A 24,733-nucleotide genomic window follows, 5' to 3' on the forward strand; every position below is an offset into this window, starting at 1 on the left:
TCTGGTGTAGACTGTCCCTTTAAGGTCATTAGGAGAAAAAAAACTTATTTTATATAATTTATATGTAAATTCAGAATGAATTTGAAAACCATTTCTACTAATAGACAAATCCTTTAGATTCAAACATTTTTCCCAACCAAAACCTGGCACCGAAATGAGAATACATATATTTATTGACCTGATGCATCAAACGTATTACCCTGCCTGTACAACGATTGACTGAAACAGCAGTCAGTAAAACTGTATTTTAAATAAAATAAAAAAAATATGTCATCATGTCTATATATTTTTTTATATAAGGTAGAACAAAATCCCACAGCACCACAAAGTGACCATCAATAGTTTAATGAAACATGGATATCCAAACAGACAGGCAACGTTTCAGGTGTTTAACCCTTAATCATGCCATAGACATTTTTTATAGATCCAAAGTAAATGTGTTAAACTCTTACACTACAGTTTTAGATCACTTACATCCACATACTATAAACTTGCAAATGTTGAGAAGCACTGGAACAGACCAACTAGGTTTCATAAACCTTCTTTTTAGTGTTCTCCACAGAAAAGTTGCCAGCTGGGTGACCTTATAAAGTAGCCATGTGGGGCAGTGTAATACTTTGCAATATTATAAAATTTTCTGTCATTTATAAATGTTACTTAAGCTATCCAAAGCACAAATTGCATAATTTAACATAAATTGATAACATGATAATTTGAGCAACACAAATTAAAAACCTTTATTAACTAGTTAGCTTAAAGCTATAGTCTGCTCCAAAATTGTTATTGTTTAAAAAAAATAGATAACACCTTTACTACCAATTCAACATTGTTATGTTAATATACTTTATATCCTTTAAACCTCTAAATATTTGCCCGTTTCTAAGCCCCTGCAGGCCGCCTTTATCTCAGAGAATTTTTATATCTTTTCACAGCAAGACACTGCTCATTCATGTGTGCCATATAGATAACATTGTGCTCACTCCCATTGAGTTATTGAGTCAGCACTAATTAGCTAAATGCAATTCTGTAAATAACAATGTGATAAGGAGGCAGTCTGCAGAGGCTTAGATACAAGGTTATCACAAAGGTATAAAGTATATTAACCCCTTAAGGACAAGCGACGTACCCTGTATGTCACTGGCCTTTTTTTGTGACTTGATTGTTTTATAGTGCGATCTTGCCACCAGCGTTGAGACTGCTCTATTCCACTAAGCCTGCTGGAGGGAGGGCATTAATAGCGTGTTCTTGCTAGACTTGTGCTATTAAGTCCGGAAAAAACCCTTAACGACCAGTGACATACAGGGTACATTGTGGTCATTAAGGGGTTAATATAATAGTGTTGGTTATGCAAAACTGGGGAATGGGTATTAAACTTATTATTACGTATTTTTAAGCAATAAAACATTTGGATTAGACTATCCCTTTAATATTGTCTTACATTTTAGCTTGGTGGTGCACCCACTATATAGGCCCTGTGGAAGAACACTGCCTATATTTACCTCAGATCCTTGGACTTGAGATTAACTAAAGGCACAGTCTAGTCAAAAAAAAAAAAACTTTCATAATTCAGAGGACATGAAATCTTAAACAAACGTTCCAATTTACTTTTATCATCACATTTTCTTTGTTCTTCAAGGGTTTATCTTTCAAAAAGAATAAGAAAAGAACGCCTCATATCTCAGTGCATTTTGACAGTTTTTCACAGCTAGACAGTTCTAGTTCATGTGTGTCATATAGATAAATTACTCCATAAGTGAGCATAATGTTATGAGTCAGCACTGATTGACTAAAATGCAAGCTTGTCAAAAGAATTGAAATAAGGGGGCAGTCTACAGAGGGTTAGATACAAGGTAATCACAGAGGGGAAAAAAAGTGTATATAAACAGTTATGGTTATGCAAAACTGGGGAATGGGTAATAAAGGGATTATCTAACTTTTTAAACACCATTCTGGAGTAGACTGTCCATACTTTTCTTTCAAGATTCAGATAGAGCATGCAGTTTTAAGCAACTTTCTAATTTACTCATGCTATCTTTATTTGAAAAGAAAGTATGTAAGCTTAGAAGGCGGACCCATTTTTTGTTCAGCACTTGCGGAATAATGGCTAACTGTAGCCACCAATCAGCAAGCGCTATCCAGGGTGCTGAACCAAAAATGGGCCGGCTCCTTAGTTTAGATTCCTGCTTTTTCAAAAAAGATAGCAAAAGAACAAAAAAAAAATTATAATAGGAGTAAATTAGAGCATGCAATTTTAAGCAACTTTCTATCTGAATCATGGAAGAAAAAAATTGGGTTTACTATCCCTTTAAGCTAGGAAACACAGCTGTTATTACAGTATACGAAACCAGGCAAAAAGAATCGTATCCTGAGTTACCAAACCTTTGACTACGAATATGGATACAAGTCCGTGATGAAACCAGAGCTTTTTTTACACTGGGCTTTAAAGCCGTTATGACGGAATAGAACGTCATAACTAACGACTGTCCTGAAGCCTTCTGTGCAGTAAGGACTTGATCGCGGTCTTGGGGGCGTTCCTAGGGTTGTAGGGACGCCCCCCAGACGCGATCCAATAATTGAAATCTCGCTATTGTGTGCACGATCGTGTGGTTTCAATTTGTCTACATCGGAACAGTTGTTAACATTAATAGGTTTATGTTTTGTCATTTACTTGCTCAAATTAGGTAGTGGGACACTAACTATAATGTTTGACTTGGAAAGTCATCTTTTACAATTTTAAAATCCAGAATGAATCAAATATTTGATATGTTTTCTCATCACTCTGGGTTACAGTATAATTAGTTTAATGCAAGGACAGGACAGCAGAAGAAATCACATGTGCTTTAGCAGCACATAAAGTTCTACTCGCAGAAGAGATGCTTTAAATCAAACTTACAGCAAAACCAGATTCACCAAACTGTATGAAATTGAGCATGCATATAGATTGTATTGTCTCATGTGAGCGTTTCTTTTGATTAGTGGAAAAAGGAGCAGTGTTTGTTGAGATAAAGGTTTAAAGTCCTTTTGAAAATATTTTAGTTTAAAACAGTTTTATCAAATATTAACACTATCACAGGACTTCACAAAGTAATGTTGCCCTTGCGGTAAATCTGGAGCATTCACTGAAAGATTATATTTTCTATAAAGTACATTCCTGGGTAGAAAGCTCAAACGGAAAGTCTTTCTATTACTATTATTGTACCTGCTCTCCCCTTTGTTTTCCTTGCTAAATTAACCCTTTATGTTTCCAAAAGCTTGCTTATCTTTTTTTTTTACCCCCCACCCCAGTATAGTGGCTGCCGATCCACCAGTCTTTTTTTTTTTTACTCACAATACCACCATCTGTATGACTAAGAGCAGAGTGCATTCCTGTATTGTAATTGCAAAACCAGAATGAAGAAATACAGGAATGGAACCATTCATTTAAAAAAAAAAAAAAAAAAAAAAAAAAAAACACATTTAAAAAAATTATACATGAACGCATAAATAACAGATAATACTTTTCATGTCCTTGGGGAGCACTTTCAATAGGAGAAGGATTTATTTTAGATATCTACAAAAGTTAAATACAAGTGGAAGATGCATGAAATTTGAATGCTTTTCGCTACATTTCTATTGTCCAAGAAAAGATGCCATTGGGTCATCAGGCCTTTGTCTTTTCATTCTGTATGCCTCCATCTCCTCTTCAGTAGGCTCACGTGTCTCATACACACTGTTGTACGCCCTCTTGCGTTCATCTATCTGCATTAATTCCTGGACATGTTTAAGGCGCGCTTCCTCAGCGTTCAGGGCCTAAAATTGAGATGATGGGGAGAACAAACACAATGATCAGTTTATACATTTTAGTGAGTCATTACAACAATATGAGAGCAAATTAAAAGTTGGTTGTCAACTACAACCACCTAAGTTCTTTTCATCACCAATACAGTAAATATAATTGTAAGTAATAAATAAATACAGCAGAACTTGAATTTTAAAAGTGCGGTTTTACGCTATATAAAAACACACAAGCAAAACAAGATGATTTAATAACTGTATCTGACATCACAAGAGCAATCAACCAGTGTAATTATTTCATATTCAAACCATCATCCTAAGTGAAAAATAAGGCCATATTTGAAAGGAGAATGTAAAAAGTAAAAAACCTTCCATGCAAGTGAAGGTGACACAAATCAAACTGGACTCTGCCCACTCCGGAGCTTTGAGATTTTAAATCCCAACTGATTTTATATTTCTTCTCACATGCGGTTTTTGAGCTACTATTAATGGGACACTGTATCTAAAGTAGGGTATTTTAAAACATCTTTTTGTTTTTCTAATGGATGCTTATGTTGCTGTAGGCAATGTCCCTATCCCTCAAAAGAGCTGTAAACATTTTCCTTTTCATCCAGTGACCAATATGACCACAAAGAGGAGTTAAAAAAAAAAAAGCAAAAGTACCAATGAGCAGAGTAAGGATATAAGGTAAACAGGCACCCAGGGAGAGTAAAACATGCACTTTACATGACATATTGTTAAATGGTCACTCAAACTACATTAAACTATTAGACATGTGCATTTGAATTAGGACAGAACATAAAAAAAAATATATAGTGTAATTCTTTTAAATTTATTTCAAAACAGAAAAAAAAAAACCCACAAGCAGTCGTTTTTAAATGTATAAATGAAGGAACACATGATGGGGCAGCAAAAAATAAATTAAAATCAATAGTCAAGCCACTTAAAAAAGTTTTTCTAAAGGCAGAAAAGGGTTAAAAGTTCAGATTTACACTATTCAAGTGGGAAAGGTTTTAATAGTTCAGACTGACACTATTAAACAACTATGTCCAGCAAGTTCAATGTCAGTTAAATAATTTCTGTGTCCTTTAACAAGCATGTAAACTTCACTTGTTATTGGCCAATCCCCCCCCGAAAAGAAGAATGCAGAAATGTAAAGGGTAAGAAAGACTACATAAAAAAATATACAAAATTATTATAAAAGAAAAGAAGCTATGATATAAAATCAACGCTTAAAGTATGACACAGGTTGCACCAGGGCTAAAGAAATTCCTTTTTTTTTGTGTATATATCACGTGTGCACTGAATGTTTCAGATTAATTACAGATACCAATAATACTGCAATTACAGATTGCGACAAAGTATCAACAGATAACAGCAATTGATGCTAGTAAAAACAAGGTAAAATCTTGAAACACATTCATATGCATAAACAGAGTTAGAATCATTGCTACAGAGGGCACATAGTGCCACAGCAAACATATCAGCTTCATCTGATGAAGCCCTAAGCCAGCTCAGTTGTGAGAGGAGCAAAATGCATCATTCTGGCATCACTCTGGGGTAATGTTTGATTAACCACAAGCTGCAAGGCTTTGATGAAACCTACAAGGAGCTGCACACACAGATAAGTGATCCAGGCATAACAGGCAGGGATGAAAACGTCAACCGTATGGTCAGTGATTATAAGGTATCCTGTTCTCATGACAGCGGAGGAGTTGTAAGCATACAAGTGGAGGCAGCGTTGTCTGCATTGTTTTGCAAAAGAAAGTAAAGTCCTGTTTACACTGACTCTTTAAAGTTGCAGTAACCCTATGAAACCGGATAAGCATTTGCCAGCTTGCATTCCCACAGTTTGAGGATTCTGGAGTGTGTTAACACTAAGTGCCCAAGGACTCTAAATAGACTGATATGTTTGCTACTTTGAGAGTGTGCTGTGGCACTATATGCTCTGTGTAGCAATGATTCTAACCCTCTATGTGTTTATGCATATGAATGTGTTTCAAGCTTTTACCTTGTTTTTACTAGCAGCAATTGCTGTTATCTGTTGATACTTTGTTGCAATCTGCTAGGTTGATACACAGTATTATTGGTATCTGTAATTAATCTGAAACATCCAGAAGTGACCTATGTGAAGTTGGCACCCCATGTTTGTAAAAACTGAATTAAAATATACCATTCGTTTGTGCTGCGTTTGTGCCGCAAAAACCAACGTTTGTGCCGGTTTGGTTTAGGAGATATTGCACATTATTTTTTTATGAAACCCCGCCCACTTTGCACCCCATGTTACGCAATTTTAAAAACAAATATACCATTTGTTTGTGCTGCGTTTGTGCTGGTTTGTGCCGCAAAAATGAACATTTGTGCCGGTTTGGTTTCGGAGATATAGCGCATTATATTTGCTGAAACTCCTCCCACTTTGCACCCCATGTTATTCAATTTTAAAAACAAATATACCATTTGTTTGTGCTGCGTTTGTGCTTATTTGTGCTGCAAAAACGAACGTTTGTGCTGTTTTGGTTTCGGAGATATAGCGCTTTATTTTTATGAAACCCCGCCCACTTTGCACCCCATGTTATTCAATTTTAAAAACAAATATACCATTCATTTGTGCTGCGTTTGTGCTGATTTGTGCCGCAAAAACAAATGTTTGTGCCGGTTTGGTTTCGGAGATATAGCACATTATATTTGCTGAAACTCCACCCACTTTGCACCCCATGTTATGCAATTTTAAAAACAAATATACCATTTGTTTGTGCTGCGTTTGTGCTGGTTTGTGCTGCAAAAACGAACATTTGTGCCGGTTTGGTTTCGGAGATATAGCGCATTATATTTGCTGAAACTCCGCCCACTTTGCACCCCATGTTATGCAATTTTAAAAACAAATATACCATTTGTTTGTGCTGATTTGTGCCGCAAAAACAAATGTTTGTGCCGGTTTGGTTTCGGAGATATAGCGCATTATATTTGCTGAAACTCCGCCCACTTTGCACCCCATGTTATGCAATTTTAAAAACAAATATACCATTTGTTTGTGCTGCGTTTGTGCTGATTTGTGCTGCAAAAACAAACGTTTGTGCTGTTTTGGTTTCGGAGATAGAGCGCATTATTTTTTATGAAACCCCGCCCACTTTGCACCCCATGTTATTCAATTTTAAAAACAAATATACCATTTGTTTGTGCTGCGTTTGTGCTGGTTTGTGCCACAAAAACGAATGTTTGTGCCGGTTTGGTTTTGGAGATATAGCGCATTATATTTGTGAAAACTCCGCCCACTTTGCACCCCATGTTATGCAATTTTAAAAACAAATATACTATTTGTTTGTGCTGCGTTTGTGCTGATTTGTGCCACAAAAATGAATGTTTGTGCCGGTTTGGTTTCGGAGATATAGCGCATTATATTTGCTGAAACTCCGCCCACTTTGCACCCATGTTATGCAAATTTAAAAACAAATATACCATTTGTTTGTGCTGCGTTTGTGCTGATTTGTGCTGCAAAAATGAATGTTTGTGCAGGTTTGGTTTCGGAGATATAGCGCATTATATTTGCTGAAACTCCGCCCACTTTGCACCCCATGTTATGCAATTTTAAAAACAAATATACCATTTGTTTGTGCTGTGTTTGTGCTGATTTGTGCCGAAAAAAAAGAAAGTTTGTGCCGTTTTGGTTTCGGAGATATAGTGCATTTTTTTTTAATGAAACCCTGCCCACTTTGCACCCCATGTTATTCAATTTTTAAAAAAATATACCGATTGTTTGTGCTGTGTTTGTGCTGATTTGTGCCGCAAAAACGAATATAGAACACCAGTGATTAAAGGGACATTATACACTCATTTTTTCTTTGCATAAATGTTTTGTAGATCATCTGTTTAAATAGCCCATAAAGTTTTTTTTTTTTTTTTTTTTTTTAAAACTGATAGTTTTTGCTTATTCTTAAATAACATTGCTCTGATTTTGAGACTCCTAACCAAGCCCCAAAGTTTTAGGAGAATACCGAAGTATACCTACTCCACCTTGCTTCTGTTTGTGTAAAGGGTCTTTTCATATGCAAAGGAAGGGGGAGGGGAGTGTCGGATATTTCACACTTGCAATGGGTGCTCCAGTAACCTTTTAAACAGAGCTAAACTGGAAGCTTCTAAGTAAGTTTTTAAATGGTTTTATACCGGATTTTTATATCAGTATCTGTGCATATTATTCTTTATAATAGTGTCTATTACATGCAGTTATATGAAAATTGGTGTATACTGTCCCTTTAACACTGCACCAGAAAGTAAAATGTAAGAGGGTTAATATTGTGGCATTTACAGGGCCAGATTTGTAATGAGGCAGAGTAGGCATGTGCCCACGGGCGCCCTCCATAGAGGGGAGCCGTGCCTAATTGCTGGTGTTCTGTCAATTAATTTGACAGAACAGCGGCAACAACAAGGAGGGTGTGCTCTATAAAGAACACTATTCAGAGCGCACCTCCTTCTTTTCCATGACCGGCGGCTTCCGTGGGGGCAGAGAGGGACCTCGGTGTAGGCTGCCTATAAAAAAGTCTGTCCAGCACAGGCAGGCGTTTCATTGGCACCACGGAAGCCGCCGGTAACAGAAAACAAGGGGGATGTGCTCTGTTTAGTGCACTCTGTGCACCCGAAATGTAAATCCGGCCCTGGGCATTAAAGGATTAACATGGTAACATACCGGTTTATACGGCATACATGGGGTTATTGAAGAGTAATGGATTGGAAGAAGCCCAAACCATAGCTTAAAGGGACACTGAAACCAGTTTTTTTCTTTCGTGATTCAGATAGCGCATGCAATTTTAAGCAACTTTCTAATTTACTCCTATTATCAATTTTTATTTATTCTCTTGCTATTTTTATTTGAAAAACAAGGCATCTAAGATTTTTTTTGGGTTCAGAACTCTGGATAGCACTTTTTTATTGGTGGATGAATTTATCCACCAATCAGCAAGGACAACCCAGTTTGTTTACCAAAAATGGGCCGGCATCTAAACTTACATTCTTGCATTTCAAATAAAGATTCCAAGAGAATGAAGAAAATTTGATAATAGGAGTAAAGTTGCTTACAATTTCATGCTCTATCTGAATCACAAAAGAAAAATTTGGGTTCAGTGTCCCTTTAAAGGGATATGAAACCCACATTTTTTCTTTCATGATTTAGAAAAGAGCATGCAATTGTACACAACTTTCCAATTTACTTCTATCATCTAATTTGCTTAATTTTCTTGATATTCTTTGCTGAAAGCATATCTAGATATGCTCAGTAGCTGCTGATTGGTAGATGCACAGATGCCTCGTGTGATTGGCTCACCCATGTGCATTGCTATTTCTTCAAAAAAGGATATCTAAAGAATGAAGCAAATTAGATAGAAGTAAACTGGAATGTTATTTAAAATTGTATTCTCTTCTTAAATCATGAAAGAAAATGTTTGGGTTTAGTGTCCCTTTAAGTAATTTAACTGCAAAGTGAATAAGTAGAAACCCACTACTTAATTGAAAAATGAAATTTTCAATTAAATTGCAGTAAAGCCCTCTTCAACCCCAGTAGGCCTAATAAACCTCCTTTAGCCAATTTAACCTCTTTGTTGCCATATTAATCGCCTGTAATGTCATGTTAACCACAGACAGCCCAATATTAACTTGCTTAGATTTAACAAGCGCTTAAAAGCACTCAAGCAAGTTTTCTTATATAAGTCAATTCTTTTTTAGTCGCTTTTTTTTTTTTTTTTTTTTAAACATTTAGGGGGCATTACATTCCTGGCGATGGGGAAAAAATTGTCTCACTAGTTTTCTATGCAGCGTAACTAGACTGTTGCGCTGAGCAGCTACACTGCTGCGCTGCATAGAAAACTGAAACAGGTTTTTTTTTCCAGTTGCCAGGGATGTAATCTCACCCATATGTTCTTAAATATTTTTTTCTGGTGTGGAAGTCACATCTTTTCTTTTGTATACCCCAAAGTTTTATAATTCTATTTGTACTTACAAACGTAGTTGTGATAATACTTTTGAATCAAACAGTATATGTACACCAGTGATGTGCAGTCACTAGAGGCAGGTGAGGCAGTGCTTCGCCTCTCATATGGGCAAAAATATATATATTTTTATTGGCTTTAAAAAAAAAATTGTAATTTTTTTTTTCCAGCATTTTTTTTTCTCACAGCTATATGTTGTGCAATGAAGAGGCACAAGCAGATCTGCCCACCATTATACAACATGCTGCGCCATCTACTGGATGCAAGTGGTTAAGATCATTGCATGGCCCAATAACTGCTTATTTGAGGCAGTCCTATTTGGGCTGAACCAATCCAGCGAGAGGCATTAGTAAGTGGAACATAGGGTTGGGGCTGGATGTTAAATCATATAAAACAAAACAAAAACGGAAAAAAACAACTTTCATATATTTTGTTGCTGTCCTGTGAAGCTGCCAGCTTTGCTAAAGTGAAAAAGAGAGTTCTGTTCTTCCCCTCTAAGTGCAGTGGAATGTGCCACTGTCACTTCCTGAATCCTTCCAGAGCAGGAGAGAGGCACAGAGAGCAGTGTTTCACCCACATCTTATTAAAGTAAGATTTTACTGAAAGGGATTCTGTTAGTGAAAATGATAATTTAATGAATGTGGTTTAGTGTTTGTTTACTCTTTTACAGCAGGGTCGTTTTTGTATTTTGTTTACTCAAACTTTACACCCACTAACTTAGCTGCTTGCCTCTGTACTTCACACTAAATTATAGACTAATTTTCTGAACTCTCTGTAGCTCTGCTGTTTTATTACTTTAAAATGCAGTGCCCCCCCCCCCCCTTGTGTGTGTGTGTGTGTGTGTGTGTGTGTCTCTCTCTCTATCTATCCATCTCTCTCCTTATGTGTTGTTCTCCCCCATGGTCTCTTTCTCTCTCTGTCTCTCTTCCTCCCCCTCTGACGCTCATCCCTTATGTAATGAAAGAATCTATAAGCATAATTTGCAGCATTAAAGTAAAAAGTATGTTTTAAACATATTTTAATGGGCATGGATTTCTAGATCTCATAATCAGAGCAAGCATTGTGTTATCTGGCAAGAGTTTCTGTTAAAATCCTTTAAAGGGACAGTCTACACCAGAATTTTTATTGTTTTAAAAGATAGATAATCCCTTTATTACCCATTTCCCAGTTTTGCATAACTAACACAGTTATAATAATATACTTTTAACCTCTGTGATTATCTTGTATCTAAGCCTCTGCAAACTGCCCCTTTTTTCAGTTCTTTTGACAGACTTGCAGTCTAGCCAATCAGTGCCTGCTCCCAGATAACTTCTCGTGCACGAGCACAGTGTTATCTATATGAAATACGTGAACTAACACCCTCTAGTGGTGAAAAACTGTTAAAATGCAATCTGAAAGAGGTGGGCTTCAAGGTCTAAGAAATTAGCATATGAACCTCCTAGGTTAAGCTTTCAACTAAGAATACCAAGAGAACAAAGCAAAATTGGTGATAAAAGTAAATTGGAAAATTGTTTAGAATTACATGCTCTATCTGAATCATGAAAGTTTATTTTGGCCTAGACTGTCCCTTTAAACTAAAATCAGATATTTACTAAGTTGACCAGTTTTCCAAGACACCATTTAAAAGGGACATGAAACCCATATGAAACCCATATGCAAATTTAAATAACTTTCCAATTTACATCTAATATCTAATTTTCTTCATTCTTTTGATGTCCTTTGTTGAAAATCATATCTAAATATGCTCAGTAGCTGCTGATTGGTGGCTGCACATAGATACCTCATGTGATTGGCTCACCCATGTGCATTGCTATTTCTTCAACAAAGGATATCTAAAGAATGAAGGCGTATCCTGCCACTGCCTCACCAGCCTCTGACGTCACTGCACGTCACTGATGTACACATAATGCACAATATCTCCGAAATCAAACCGGAACAAACGTTCATTTTTGCGGCACAAACCAGCACAAACACAGCACAAACAAATGGTATATTTGTTTTTAAAATTGCATAACATGGGGTGCAAAATGGGCGGGGTTTCATTAAAATATAATGCACAATATCTCCTAAACCAAACCGGCACAAACGTTAGTTTTTGCAGCACAAATCAGCACAAAACGAATGGTATATTTGTTTTTAAAATCGAATAACATGGGGTGCAAAATGGGCGGGGTTCATAAAAAATAATGCGCTATATCTCCGAAACCAAAACAGCACAAACATTAGTTTTTGCGGCACAAATCAGCACAAACGCAGCACAAACCAATGGTATATTTGTTTTAAAATTGCATAACATGGGGTGCAAAGTGGGCGGAGTTTCAGCAAATATAATGCGCTATATCTCCGAAACCAAACCGGCACAAACGTTCGTTTTTGCGGCACAAACCAGCACAAACGCAGCACAAACAAATGGTATATTTGTTTTTAAAATTGCATAACATGGGGTGCAAAGTGGGCGGAGTTTCAGCAAATATAATGCGCTATATCTCCGAAATCAAACCGGCACAAATGTTCATTTTTGCGGCACAAACCAGCACTAACACAGCACAAACAAATGGTATATTTGTTTTTAAAATTGCATAACATGGGGTGCAAAGTGGGCGGAGTTTCAGCAAATATAATGCGCTATATCTCCAAAATCAAACCGGCACAAATGTTCATTTTTGCGGCACAAACCAGCACAAACGCAGCACAAACAAATGGTATATTTGTTTTTAAAATTGCATAACATGGGGTGCAAAGTGGGCGGAGTTTCAGCAAATATAATGCGCTATATCTCCGAAACCAAACCGGCACAAACCTTTGTTTTTGCGGCACAAACCAGCACAAACACAGCACAAACAAATGGTATATTTGTTTTTAAAATTGCATAACATGGGGTGCAAAGTGGGCGGGGTTTCATAAAAAAATAATGTGCAATATCTCCTAAACCAAACCGGCACAAACGTTGGTTTTTGCAGCACAAATCAGCACAAACGTAGCACAAACGAATGGTATATTTTAATTCAGTTTTTACAAACATGGGGTGCCAACTTCACATAGGTCCAGAAGTGCACAAGTTATATACAGTATACACACAAAAAAAGTAATTTCTTTAGCTCTGGTGCAACCTGTGTCATACTTTAAGCGTTGATTTTATATCATAGATTCTTTTCTTATATAATATTTTTTATGACTGTTGGCACATTGATATAAGTAAACCTTTAAAATTCCAATTTTGGGTGCGACCCCCCCCCTCTCTGTTTTCATTGTAAGAAAGACTACGCTCATAAATGTGTAAGTGAAAACCATTACAAGGCCAGAGAATACCCAAAACAGCTATAAACACTCATTCTAATGTAGGTTTACCATTTAGCAAAGGATGTTCGGGATAAATATTTTATATAAAAATGTATATATTTATTTCAAGGTTTAAAAAAATAAAAAAAAACAAAGTCCTTCAGTTTTTCCAGATAAATACAAACTAATATTGCTTCCCATTTGAACCATTATCTGCATCTTATTTAAATTAAACAACTTAAAACAGATATACCAGAATCCTTCCTATTCAGTTACCAACCTACCTTCTTTAGTTTCTCCTGTTTTTTCTTATCTTCACTCTCACTATCAGAACCACTTTTCCTATGCTTCTTCTTTTTCTTCTTTTTGTCTTTCATTTTTTCTTGATGCATCTGTGACACAAAAAAAGAAACAAAGAAAAGGTGTTCAGAAGGATTAGTTGTCACTATATAAAATATAACAATGAGCACCTTAGGTTTTCCATTGCTAATGGGATCTCTGCCTTATCCAAATCACTCTGCTAGGGCCATTTGCAGAAGTCAAGTCATTAAACTTACTAACCCCATTTTCATTCATAGATATAGCTACTCAAGTCAATAAAACTAAATTAAAACAAAAGAAAAATGTAGCCTTTACATTGGTTTAGATCAGTATTTCTCAACCGTGGTCCTCAAGTACCCCTCAACAGGCCAGGTTTTTATTATAGCTGAACCAGTGCACAGGTGAAGTAATCAGCTGATTAGTAACACCATGGTTACTAACCTGCTCTCACCAATAATGAAAATCTGGTCTGTTGGGGGTACATGAGGACCGTGGTTGAGAAACATTGGTTTAGATGACACAATTCTTTAACAACAACAAAAAACAAAAACAAAAAAAACTTTCCCTTTTCAATGGTCAGGCGAATCTATTAAAACATATAGCAGTTGATGTCACACTATTTAAAAAAATATTTTTTCCCTCAAAATAAAAAAAAAAAACAGTTATTCCCAATGGTTAATTTCTCTTGTGTATTTGACTATGACTTCAGCTCTGCTTGGCTTTACTTTTATAGTTACAAACAGGTTTGTAAGAAATATTCACACTATTGCTCCCCTATACTTGGTTTGTGGCATGATCTATTAATGCCTCCTGGAAGATCTCTTGCCAAATGGTGCCTATGACTCTCTTGGATGGGGAGAGTTCCAGAACTCAAAATGATGCTGCTTTCTAAACCATCATTAAAGGGGCATGGAAGTCAAAATTTTAAAAACTTTAACAATTCAGAAAGAACATGCAATTTAAAAGGAAAATTAAACACTAAATACAATTCATTCACCTCCCTCTAATTATAGGTGCTGGAATTTTGGAACCTAGTTTACATGTCAGGTATCTGAAGGAGAGTTGCCACATGTGTAAACATGTAAGCACTGGAATGCAGTGAATGTCGGATTTCAACATTGTGGCTCCAATGACTAGAGGGGGGCAGAGAATAACCTCAATATAAAGTTTACAAAATGGATTTAGTGTTTAATGTCCGCTTAAAGAGACTTTTCAGTTTACGTCATTCTCTTGGTATTCTTTGTTGAAAGCATACTTAAGTATGCACAGGAGCAGCAACGCAATACTGGGAGCTAGCTGGTGATTGGTGGCTGCACACATATGCCTGTTATTGGCTCACCAGATGTGTTCCACTAGCTCTCAGTAGTGCATTGCTGCTCTGGAGCGGACTTTAATAATCTCATTGCAGAAGTTAAACACAGTTACATGCAAGCAAATGTACAATAATAAAACCAACATATTAGAGCATTTCCTTTTTGCCCATTGGTCTCCTGGTCAGATCCTTAAAGGGATGTTTCATTGTTGTCATAAAAAAGCACTAAGCAGTTGCTTGTACTTAATATAAAGCATTTGCAATAAGTATTATTCATCTATTTAAATTAATTTTACCTTTTATTTTTTTTACACTGAGCTCTACATGGAGGAGGCCGTTGCAGGAAGTTTTGTCTTAGCCTGATGTCATAAAACTTCTAGGCTAGTGAACAGACTAGATAACAGGGAGTCGGATTCACTCATAGCCATAAATGACAAAATGAAAAGTTAGGTTTTAAAAATCCTCTGCTCATAAAACACTAGGAGCGGAGGCTACACTGAGAATTTCTAAGTGCTAATTATATATTTTTATTTTATTTACTTTGAATTAATATATTTGTTTTTACTAAAGGAGCCCTGTTTAATATCCCTTTTAAGGGACACTGAACCCCAATGTTTTTCTTTCGTGATTCAGATAGAGCAGGCAATTTTAAGCACCTTTCTAATTTACTCCTATTATCAAATTTTCTTCATTTTCGTGGTATCTTTATTTGAAAAGCAAGAATGTAAGTTTAGATGCCGGCCTATTTTTGGTGAACAACCTGGGGTGTTCTTGCTGATTGGTGGATAAATTCACCCACCAATAAACAAGTGCTGTCCAGGGTTCTGAACCAAAATAGCTTAGATGCCTTATTTTTCAAATAAAGATAGCAAGAGAACAAAGAAAAATTTAAATAGGAGTAAATTAGAAAGTAGCATGCTCTATCTGAATCACGAAAGAAAAATTTTGGGTTAAGTGTCCCTTTAAGCAATTCGACAGTTTCAAAATGTGTTCTACCACTATGTCAAACTGATGGCACACAATAACAGGAGATCTAATCACTCAGCAAGTGACCACATTAGACGTATTATGCCTGAGTGTGTGGCAGTCACAACCCAGTTACCCTATGTCAGAAAGGAGTATTGCTTTATTTGTATTCTGTTATAATGAACAAAACCTATTTCTTTTTCAAACAGTCCTGAATTGTGTTAGTAATGAGAAACCAATCATAGTTCTAATTCTTTTTCTAAATGCAACACAAATACAATGGCAAATCAAAAGCAAAATGTTTAATTTTCAAGTCCAGATTCTCCTAAACCCAAAATTCTTTGCAATAACCAAAACTACTTCCTAGTGTAAAATAAAGCCAGAATTATCCTCTTTAAAGTATCCTACCTATTTAAAACTTACCTCTACTAAGGTCTTAGGCCTGGACATTTCTTCCTCTTCTTGCACCAAATCGTCCTCACATAAATCAGTATTCTAACATGTGAAATTAAAAAAATAAACAGATTAGAACAATTAATAAGTTGCAACATAAGGGAAAGACTGTGGAAACAGTATACACAGGGCAAGAATATCTGTGGGACAGATTTAATTGTGTTTTGAGACAGGCAAGGGTGTGCCTATGCAATATATATATGTTATGTAAATTTATGTTGTGTATTATGGTGATATAGTAACATTTTATGACTGTGAAGAGGGAGCTAGAATACCTAATTAGTGGTTAGCCAATGAAATTATAGTGAATGGATTATAATATAAAAATACTGTATATATTGCTAAATGCTAAAAGTTAACATTTTACATTACAGCCTACAAATTTGAGATATCCTACAGGTATATTCATAAATAATGTGCCTCTTTATTAACCCATTTAAAAATGTAAAAGTCCAGGTGAATACATCTGTTTTTAAAATAAAAAAATCCAGAAGTCCATCATTTTTTGTTAAAGTTTTTGAGCTATGATTTTGGATACATAAATATCAGAGAATCACACTTCTGATAACATGCAAATCATTTGTAAAGCTTTAGCTTGAATGTGAAGTATAGCTTTAACTAATATGGAAAAAAAGGAAGCTGGGAGTATTGAATGTTGTTTGTTAGCTTGAATACAAGAAATCCTAAATATTTTCAAATCCAAGTTTCCCTAGCTTTATCCAACTTCAGTTTTTTATGGTTAAACCTGATCAGCCATGTACAGGCCCATTTTCCAATTTTGTATCATTCTTTGAAAAGCAAGCACAACACCCATTTAGTATTTAAATACATAAAGTATTAATAGGTTCAAAGATGGAACCAGTACTATATAAGCCTGCTTTTGGTTCCATGTAACTATCAGTATTACACCTGGTGACATGCAAGTCTGACTATTTCTAAACTTCTGCTGCAGTTTTACATTTGTATATTTCTTACAGGCTCTAAAACTGTCACAGGACTGACATGAAATTTCATAGAAACTTACTCCAAAGCTTTTGCCTGCTTCCCCAGTGCAGTAAGACATTTTGACAAATGAATGACAGCACTTGTATCCCCATCTGCCATCTTTCCAGTAGGATCCCCATATGCACTAGAAAAGGGAGAAAAAACAAACATTGAGACTAATAGAAAATTAGTTTTGGATCTGAAAAGACTACAATATGTTGTACATACTTTCTATATAGTGACAGATTATGTAGTTAAAGGGACATAAAACCCAAAATGTTCAGATAGAAAATGCATTTTTAAAACAACTTTCCATTTTACTTCTATTATCAAATGTTCTTTGTTTTCTTGGTATCCTTTGTTGAAAAGCAGAGTTAAATTCAGGAGTTTGCACGTGCCTGCAGCAGTATATGGCAGCAGTTTTACAACAACGTTATATATTAACAAGAGCACTAGATGGCAGCACTACTTACTGTAATGCCCTAGACATGTGCAGACTACCTATCTATCTCTTCATCAAAGAAAATCAGAACAATGCAAACTTAATAATAGAAGTAAATTGGAAACTTTTTTAAAAAATTGTATTCTCCGAGTCATTAAAGAAACATTTTGGGTTTCATGTCCCTTTAATGTGTGTGTGTTTTAATCCTAAAAATGCTGGATGTAGAATTTAAATTTAGAACAATATACTCTTTACAATGCCTGGCAAGCATGTATGCTTTAGCAAATGAATAAAAACATGGAACTGGCTAGGGTTGTTTAAAATAACTAGAAAGGAAAATCTGATGCCCGTCACTTACCGTGTGGTTACTGATAAGAACATCTTCTTCATACTTTGAACGGGTAACTGCTTTCTCCTGCCCCTTTATGACTGTACCATGGCGGGAATATTCCACATAATCCTCTGTCTGGGCTAAAAGAAGTTCTACAGGTGGAGTGTCTAAGTGCTCTTGTCCTCCATACTGCAAAGGTTGATAGAAAATAACAACATCAATTGAAACTATTTATTACAATAGCACCAGACAAAAAAATATAGGGCGGATTAAGAAAATTCTCAATTTTGATTGGCCCTTTGATATACTTTATGCATCATGCGCAGCAGATCATACAAACAGCCAGAGTAGCATATCTATAATAACTGTGCTTCCCCCCTCATCAGGACTTGTGGTTGCAGCCAGGCTGAGATCTCTGACTGTATATTCTCTACCACAAAGCCAAGACAATGATACAGGGAATCAGTAAGCTGTACTTATGCAATTAGAAACCAGGAATCACCTACACACAATATATATATCTGCCAAATGTGTGGCAGTGCCACTAGGGGTAGATGAATTGGCTATAATTTACAATGAAGAAAGTAGTTTATGAAAAGCTAGTAGTAGATTATTATATTCAAAACTGAATTTGTCAGGGGAAAGCTGTTAATGCTTATGTAACTTTATGGGAAACAGCCTATGTCAGATTAAAAGAATCATGTAATTCATCTATGTGCATTTAAATTTAGACTGGAATGTCCCTTTAATTATAATCTGTGGCTTTATGCATGTAATATACCTTTTCTAATATGCTCTTTTTTTGGTCTTCCTTAAAGTCTTCTTTCTTTACTTTGAATGATTTGCACAACACTTCTAATTTGGTTGGATCAGCTTGGAGATGAACATCTGAACCCTTTTCATATGCTTCCCAGGCAAATACTAAGGAAAAAAAAAAAAAAAAAATAATCACATTTGAGTTTTAACATAAAGACAGTGCCACACAAACACATGATGCCGTAATTTCCTGTATCATTTTTATACGAGTCAACCGATTCCCTAGAGAGCTTAAAATTATTAAAGGGACATAACCCTAATATTACTGCACTTTTGCTTGCATATAACTGTGTGCCCTCAAAGGATACTAAGAAAACAAAGTAAACTTAATAATAGAAGTAAAGTGAAAAGTCACTTAAAGGGACATTGTACACTAGATTTCTCTTTGCATAAATGTTTTGTAGATTATTCATTTATATAGCCCATCTGTGAGTGTTTTTGTAACAATGTATAGTTTTGCTTATTTTTTTCCAGGCTCCTAACCAAGCCCCAGGTCTACAGATTTGTGTTGCTATTATTTGTGTATTCTGTCTTTTCATATGCAGGGAAGGGGGAGTGTTCGCTCTTTCTGCTTTCCTGGCCCCTTTCACTGGATGTCCCAGCCTAACCTCATTAACAGTGCTAAACTGGGAGTTTCTAAGTAAATTTTTAAACTGGATTTTTAGCTCAGCATCTGTGCATATTCTTCTTTATAGTGGTATCTATTACATGCACGTATATGAAAATCGATGTACACTGTCCCTTTAATGTATGCTCTATCTGAGCTAGATAACCAAGTGCACTTTCAGATATTTGACATTTGGCAGATAGCGGCACTGAGCTCTTTTCAGAGATCTGTGCAAATACAGGTCTTTGTGTTGCACTGTTAGATGAATAAATATGGCTCTGAAAATAAATGAACCGTGGCTACACGCAACCACCTATCTGAAAGTGCGCATGCCTAATCTGAACCATAAACGTTTAATTTGGATTTTCATGTCCTCTTAAAATAAGCATAATGTAACCAAATATTCAAGAAAAAATACAAATGATCACAAACATTGACACAAGGAGTTATATATTGTGTATCCGTGTAGATGTTCACAGTGACATTTTAAAGTGTAATTCTGTAACAAACACAGGTAACGCAAATTGTAATTTGACACTTTTAACGAACCAGACTTCTTTGTGATCCTTCTCTATTTTTACTCAGGTTTAACATCAATAATTCAGTATAAGAATTAATATTAAATATACTAACATTGTGTCTGAGCCATTGAGATTGTCGCCCCACTGTAACGGACAAAGTTATCTCCGGCATAACTGACACTGTAAGGAAAAGTGAAGAACAGGGTTAGATCAGTAAAATATATAAAATGTGGTCACTGTAAGAGAACGCTTGTTGCTTATATGAACTGACATTTCTTTAAAAGGACAGGAAACCCCAAAATGTTATTTCATGATTTGGATAGAACATACAATTTTAAACAACTTTCTAATTTACTTCTATTATCAAATTAGCTTTGTTCTCTTGTTATCCTTTGATGAAGGAACACAATTGCACTACTAGCAGCAAGATGAACATATCTAGTCAATCACAAGAGACAAATGTGTGCAGGCACCAACCAGCAGCTAGCTCCCACTAGTGTAGAATATGTGCGTATTATTTTTTAACAAGGGATACCAAGAGAACAAAGCACATTTTAAAATAGAAGTGACTTTAAAAGTGTCTTAAAATGACTTGCTCTATCTAAAACATGCAAGTTTAATTTTGACTTTCCTATCCCTTTAAAAGGGACATAACACAGGATTAGATATGTGCATATTCTAAAAGGGCTAATTAATTAAAAAATAGTTTACATTAAAAAAAAAAAAAATTGTTTAAAAATTGCTGGCAAGTATTTTAAAAAAATAAGCAAAATGAATAACATAGTTAAGCTGCCTGGAGCAGCCAACTCCACCCACCCTTATCAGTGTTTAGACACAGGCATTGTAGTTCAACTAAGTTCACAGCTTCTAGGCATGCTCCAGCAGATAATCCCTATGCACTTTTGTATTCTCCCAAAACACACACAGACACACATACATACATACATACATATACACACACACACACACACACACACACACACACATTCATACAGCCATAGAAGGAAATGTGTGGGGGGAGTTGGAGCTTTACAATTCAAAAACTAAAAAGAAAGGGTTAATGGGGAGGCACTGCAGTATAAATTTGCAGGTAAATTAATTAAAGTACATATTATATTTTGTCTCTATCCCAACTTGTTTTATGTCAGTTTAAGTTTATTAAATGAATCCCTTGGTTATCAGACACTTACAATGGTGTAATATGTTGCAGCCTTCTCTAGTAGCAAATGAGTAGAAAAGGGAAAAACATAGTACAGCCAGGTCATTTTAAACTGGTTTATATAGCAAATGAGGAATAAATCCAATCTACAAGAGTGACTTGAACTGTAATTTAAATAATACTTCTCCAGCTTGTTAAAGGCCAACAGGAAGAGCTAACTTATAAATAACACTGGCACACAATCCATGCTGCCGGTATTTTCGCTTTGCTATCAAGTCAAATGGTTAATATTTATGACGTAAGAATAGTATGGTGCACACTACCCTAATTCATGTTAGATAGTACAAATGCTGAAAGCTATTTAGCACATTAGTGCAACACTTGAATTCAATTATTAGGCTTTGCACTAACATTCCTGCTGGATAGAGCAAAAGTGTAAAGTTGCTCTAGCCTAATACTTCCACTCAGGTAATGGAGTTTATACCTTTGCTATATATTTTCCTGGTAATATGAGATTTAACCAATACATATACCCATGACACTTTACATTCCACATATATATAGCACTACTGATTGCACAAAGCCAAGTGTAAAATAACACAATCAACTACGCTAAACTTCTAGAATACGAATAACACACTATTGTTCTCTGTGTTTCCTTATTGTATTTATAATGTGTATCCTGATGTAATTTGAAAAAAAAAAAACTTTATTCAAAGACAGAAAAAGAAACAATACCAATGGGTGTATTACTTTAAAAACATGATTTGACAATTGGACTTATAATTGTACAATCTTAACCATATAAATGACATACTTTTGGCCTTCTTAGACCTCACAATAAAATAAATGGGGGCTTGAATGTAATGTTCTAGATACACTTACATAATATTCATAAGTTATTCCTCTTATGTAAGTATTTAGACCTATAACCTGATAAAATCTTAATCTTATAAGGAAAGTTTAGTAGAGATTAAACTTTCACTTATCAAATAGGGAATGCAATTTTAAACAACTTTCCAATTTACTTTTATCATCAAATTTGCTTTGTTCTTTTGGTATTCTTTGTTGAAGGCTAAACCTAGATAGGCTCATATGCTAAATTAAAGGCCGTATTTTGACAATTTTTCATAGCTAGACAGCGCTAGTTCATGCGTGCCATATAAAAAAACATTGTGCTCACTCTCCTGGAGTTATTTGTGAGTCAGCACTGGTTGGCTAAAATGCATGTCTGTCAAATTATCTGGGATAAGGCTGCAGAGGTTAGATACAAGGTAATCACACAGGTAAAAAGTGCATTAATATAACAGTGTTGGTTATGCAAAACTGGGGAATGGGTAATAAAGGGATTATCTATCTTTTTAAACAAACATTTTCAAGTAGACTTAACCTTTAACACACAAGCAATAATAGTTGGAGTTAACTGAATATAAGTACTAGGAAAGTTGATCAATGTTTTTAAAGGGATAGAAAGGTAAAATTTTAATTGTGGATAAGAGAATTTTAATTTCAAATTAAAATAAAGCATTTTTTGCAGTATACTTAGCATTAGCAAAAATGCTTCTAGTTATTACTGTTTTTTAGTGGCATACGCACATATCCTGTGAGGGCCATGCACCAGTATTCAAATACCATGCCTTTCTCAGAAAGCTGGCAATGGTGTCTATTGCTTCTGTGAAGACTTTATTTGTGTCATAAAAGCCACTGCTGACTCTATGGGAAGGTGTAATGTCTGAATACTGATGCACAGGCCCTTTTAGCATATGGGTGTATGCTGCAGAAAAACAGCAATAATGGAAGTATAATGCAAAAATGCTTCTATTTCAAATTAAAATGAATCTGTGCACATTTTAATTTTGACCTATCACTTTAAAAGTAATACACCCATTTTTAATGTGTTATTCTTTGAAATAAGTTTAATGCTTTTAATTACATTTTGTATTGTACTCGGTCAGCCCTATACTGATTTGTAATGCGTATTGAATTCATAAACAGCCCCTTATAGCCTAAATAACTTTTGGACAAAATATAATGATTTATAAAGGCAGCAATTTATCATAGAGTGGTGCCATTGGCTTACACAAGTTTATTGCTATGCTAAACTTCTTATCTAGCCATTTGCTTTCTAAATCTCACAGATTTAAACATCCACACTAGTGTCATAGGCTTGTAATAATCCATAGATGCTATATGGGTGGAATAACTGTTTTAATGGAACATAAAATATCACAACAAACTCTATAAAACAACAACAGGTTTTTCCTTAAAGGGACACTGAACCCAAAAATTTTCTTTCATGATTCAGATAGAGCAACTTTCTAATTTACTCCTATTATCAATGTTTCTTCTTTCTCTTGCTATCTTTATATAAAAAAGAAGGCATCTAAAATGAATTTATCCACCAATCAGCAAGGACAACCTAGGTTGTTCACCAAAAATGGGCCGGCATCTAAACTTACATTCTTGCATTTCAAATAAAGATACCAAGAGAATAAAGAACATTCGATAATAGGAGTAAATTAGAAAGTTGCTTAAAATTTCATGCTCTATCTGAATCACAAAAATAAAAAATTTGGGTTCAGTGTCCCTTTAATATTAAAGAGGGTTTTTTTTTGGGGGGGGGGGTGTTTACATACTCATCTGGATTCTTTCCTGCATCAGAATATGGATTCTCTCTCATGGCTCTCGTTTTGGGATCATAATAGGCAGAATTTGGATTAAGGTTCCGTAAGTACTGAAATAGGAAAAAAGATTTTGCATGTGTTAGGGAGAAAAGCAAGAAGCTACAATTTTAAACAAAATAGCAGCATTACAGTTTAGTGCATATTGGTGAATCCAAGATCTTGACTAATAATGACCAATTTACAGTGTGGGTTTATTGCATAACCATCTAAATGGAAATGAAGCACAGACAGTAATGTAGAAATCTTACTTTGGCGGTGTCTTCACGGATACGCAAGTTCCTGACAGTAATTCTTCTTTTGGAGTCAAAGTTCTGTCCAGGCATGTCAATGTCATCTGCATATTTATCCTCATCCTCGTCTTCACTGTTATGATCTCTTTCCTGGAAAGGGCATTTAAATATATATCTTAAAATGAAAAATATTGCAGCTATGGAAAAATGTAAAAAAATAAATAAATAAACAGAACCTTGTATTTTTTTTTTATGCATCTCTAAATTAATGGAGTGGAGTGTGGCTATTGTTCCTAGTACACCTAATGTTTAGTAAAACGTGTATTTAAAAAGGACCAATTATTTTTTGCTCTCTTTCTTTTACTGCATCTAAATGGAAGTTATTTTAACATACATCATAGTTTTTATTTTACACGTTTGTCATTGTCCCCCAATAGAACTAAGGCGGCTTTTAGACAGTGAGCCAACGGCCACAAGGACTAGTTGTGTACAAACCTTCACTTCTTGTTTATTTATTTTTTTATCATAAACAGCGTTAACTTTAAAACAGGAAAGAAAAATAGCATATTACACAGTGCTTTTTCATATGCATGTTTTACTTTAATTTCTCTTTAAACATACACAAATTAGAGTAGCTATGGTAACCCAGCAATTCAGATGCAATAATAATTAAAGGGATACTAAACCAATTTTTTTATTTCATGATTCAGATAGAGCAGACAATGATAAAGGGACAGTCAACAAAATAGTTTTTGTTGTTTAAAAGGATAAATACCTTTATTTAACATTCTTCAGTTTTGCATAACTAACACTGTTTTAGAAATACACTTTTTACCTCTGTGATTTACCTTGAATCTAAGCATCTTCTGACAGCCCCCT

At 35.2% G+C, this 24,733-nt stretch overlaps 1 protein-coding gene across 2 annotated transcripts in view; it reads right to left on the reverse strand.

Moving 5' to 3' along the window:
- Positions 1–329: 329 nt before the first annotated feature.
- SLU7 (SLU7 homolog, splicing factor) overlaps positions 330–24,733 on the reverse strand; it is a 60,967-nt gene continuing 36,563 nt past the window's right edge. For both annotated transcript variants that reach the window (XM_053718590.1, XM_053718591.1), the window contains exons 8-16: positions 23,873–24,004; positions 23,577–23,674; positions 19,894–19,961; positions 18,619–18,758; positions 17,865–18,026; positions 17,105–17,209; positions 16,051–16,122; positions 13,313–13,420; positions 330–3,789 (exon numbers count right to left, since the gene is read on the reverse strand). In XM_053718590.1, the coding sequence (XP_053574565.1) occupies positions 3,610–3,789; positions 13,313–13,420; positions 16,051–16,122; positions 17,105–17,209; positions 17,865–18,026; positions 18,619–18,758; positions 19,894–19,961; positions 23,577–23,674; positions 23,873–24,004 (1,065 nt within the window). In that variant the 3' untranslated portion in view covers positions 330–3,609. The remainder of the gene's footprint in view (positions 3,790–13,312; positions 13,421–16,050; positions 16,123–17,104; positions 17,210–17,864; positions 18,027–18,618; positions 18,759–19,893; positions 19,962–23,576; positions 23,675–23,872; positions 24,005–24,733) is intronic.

This window comes from Bombina bombina, chromosome 6 (assembly GCF_027579735.1).
Source record: "Bombina bombina isolate aBomBom1 chromosome 6, aBomBom1.pri, whole genome shotgun sequence".
In the NCBI taxonomy this organism is placed as follows: domain Eukaryota; kingdom Metazoa; phylum Chordata; class Amphibia; order Anura; family Bombinatoridae; genus Bombina; species Bombina bombina.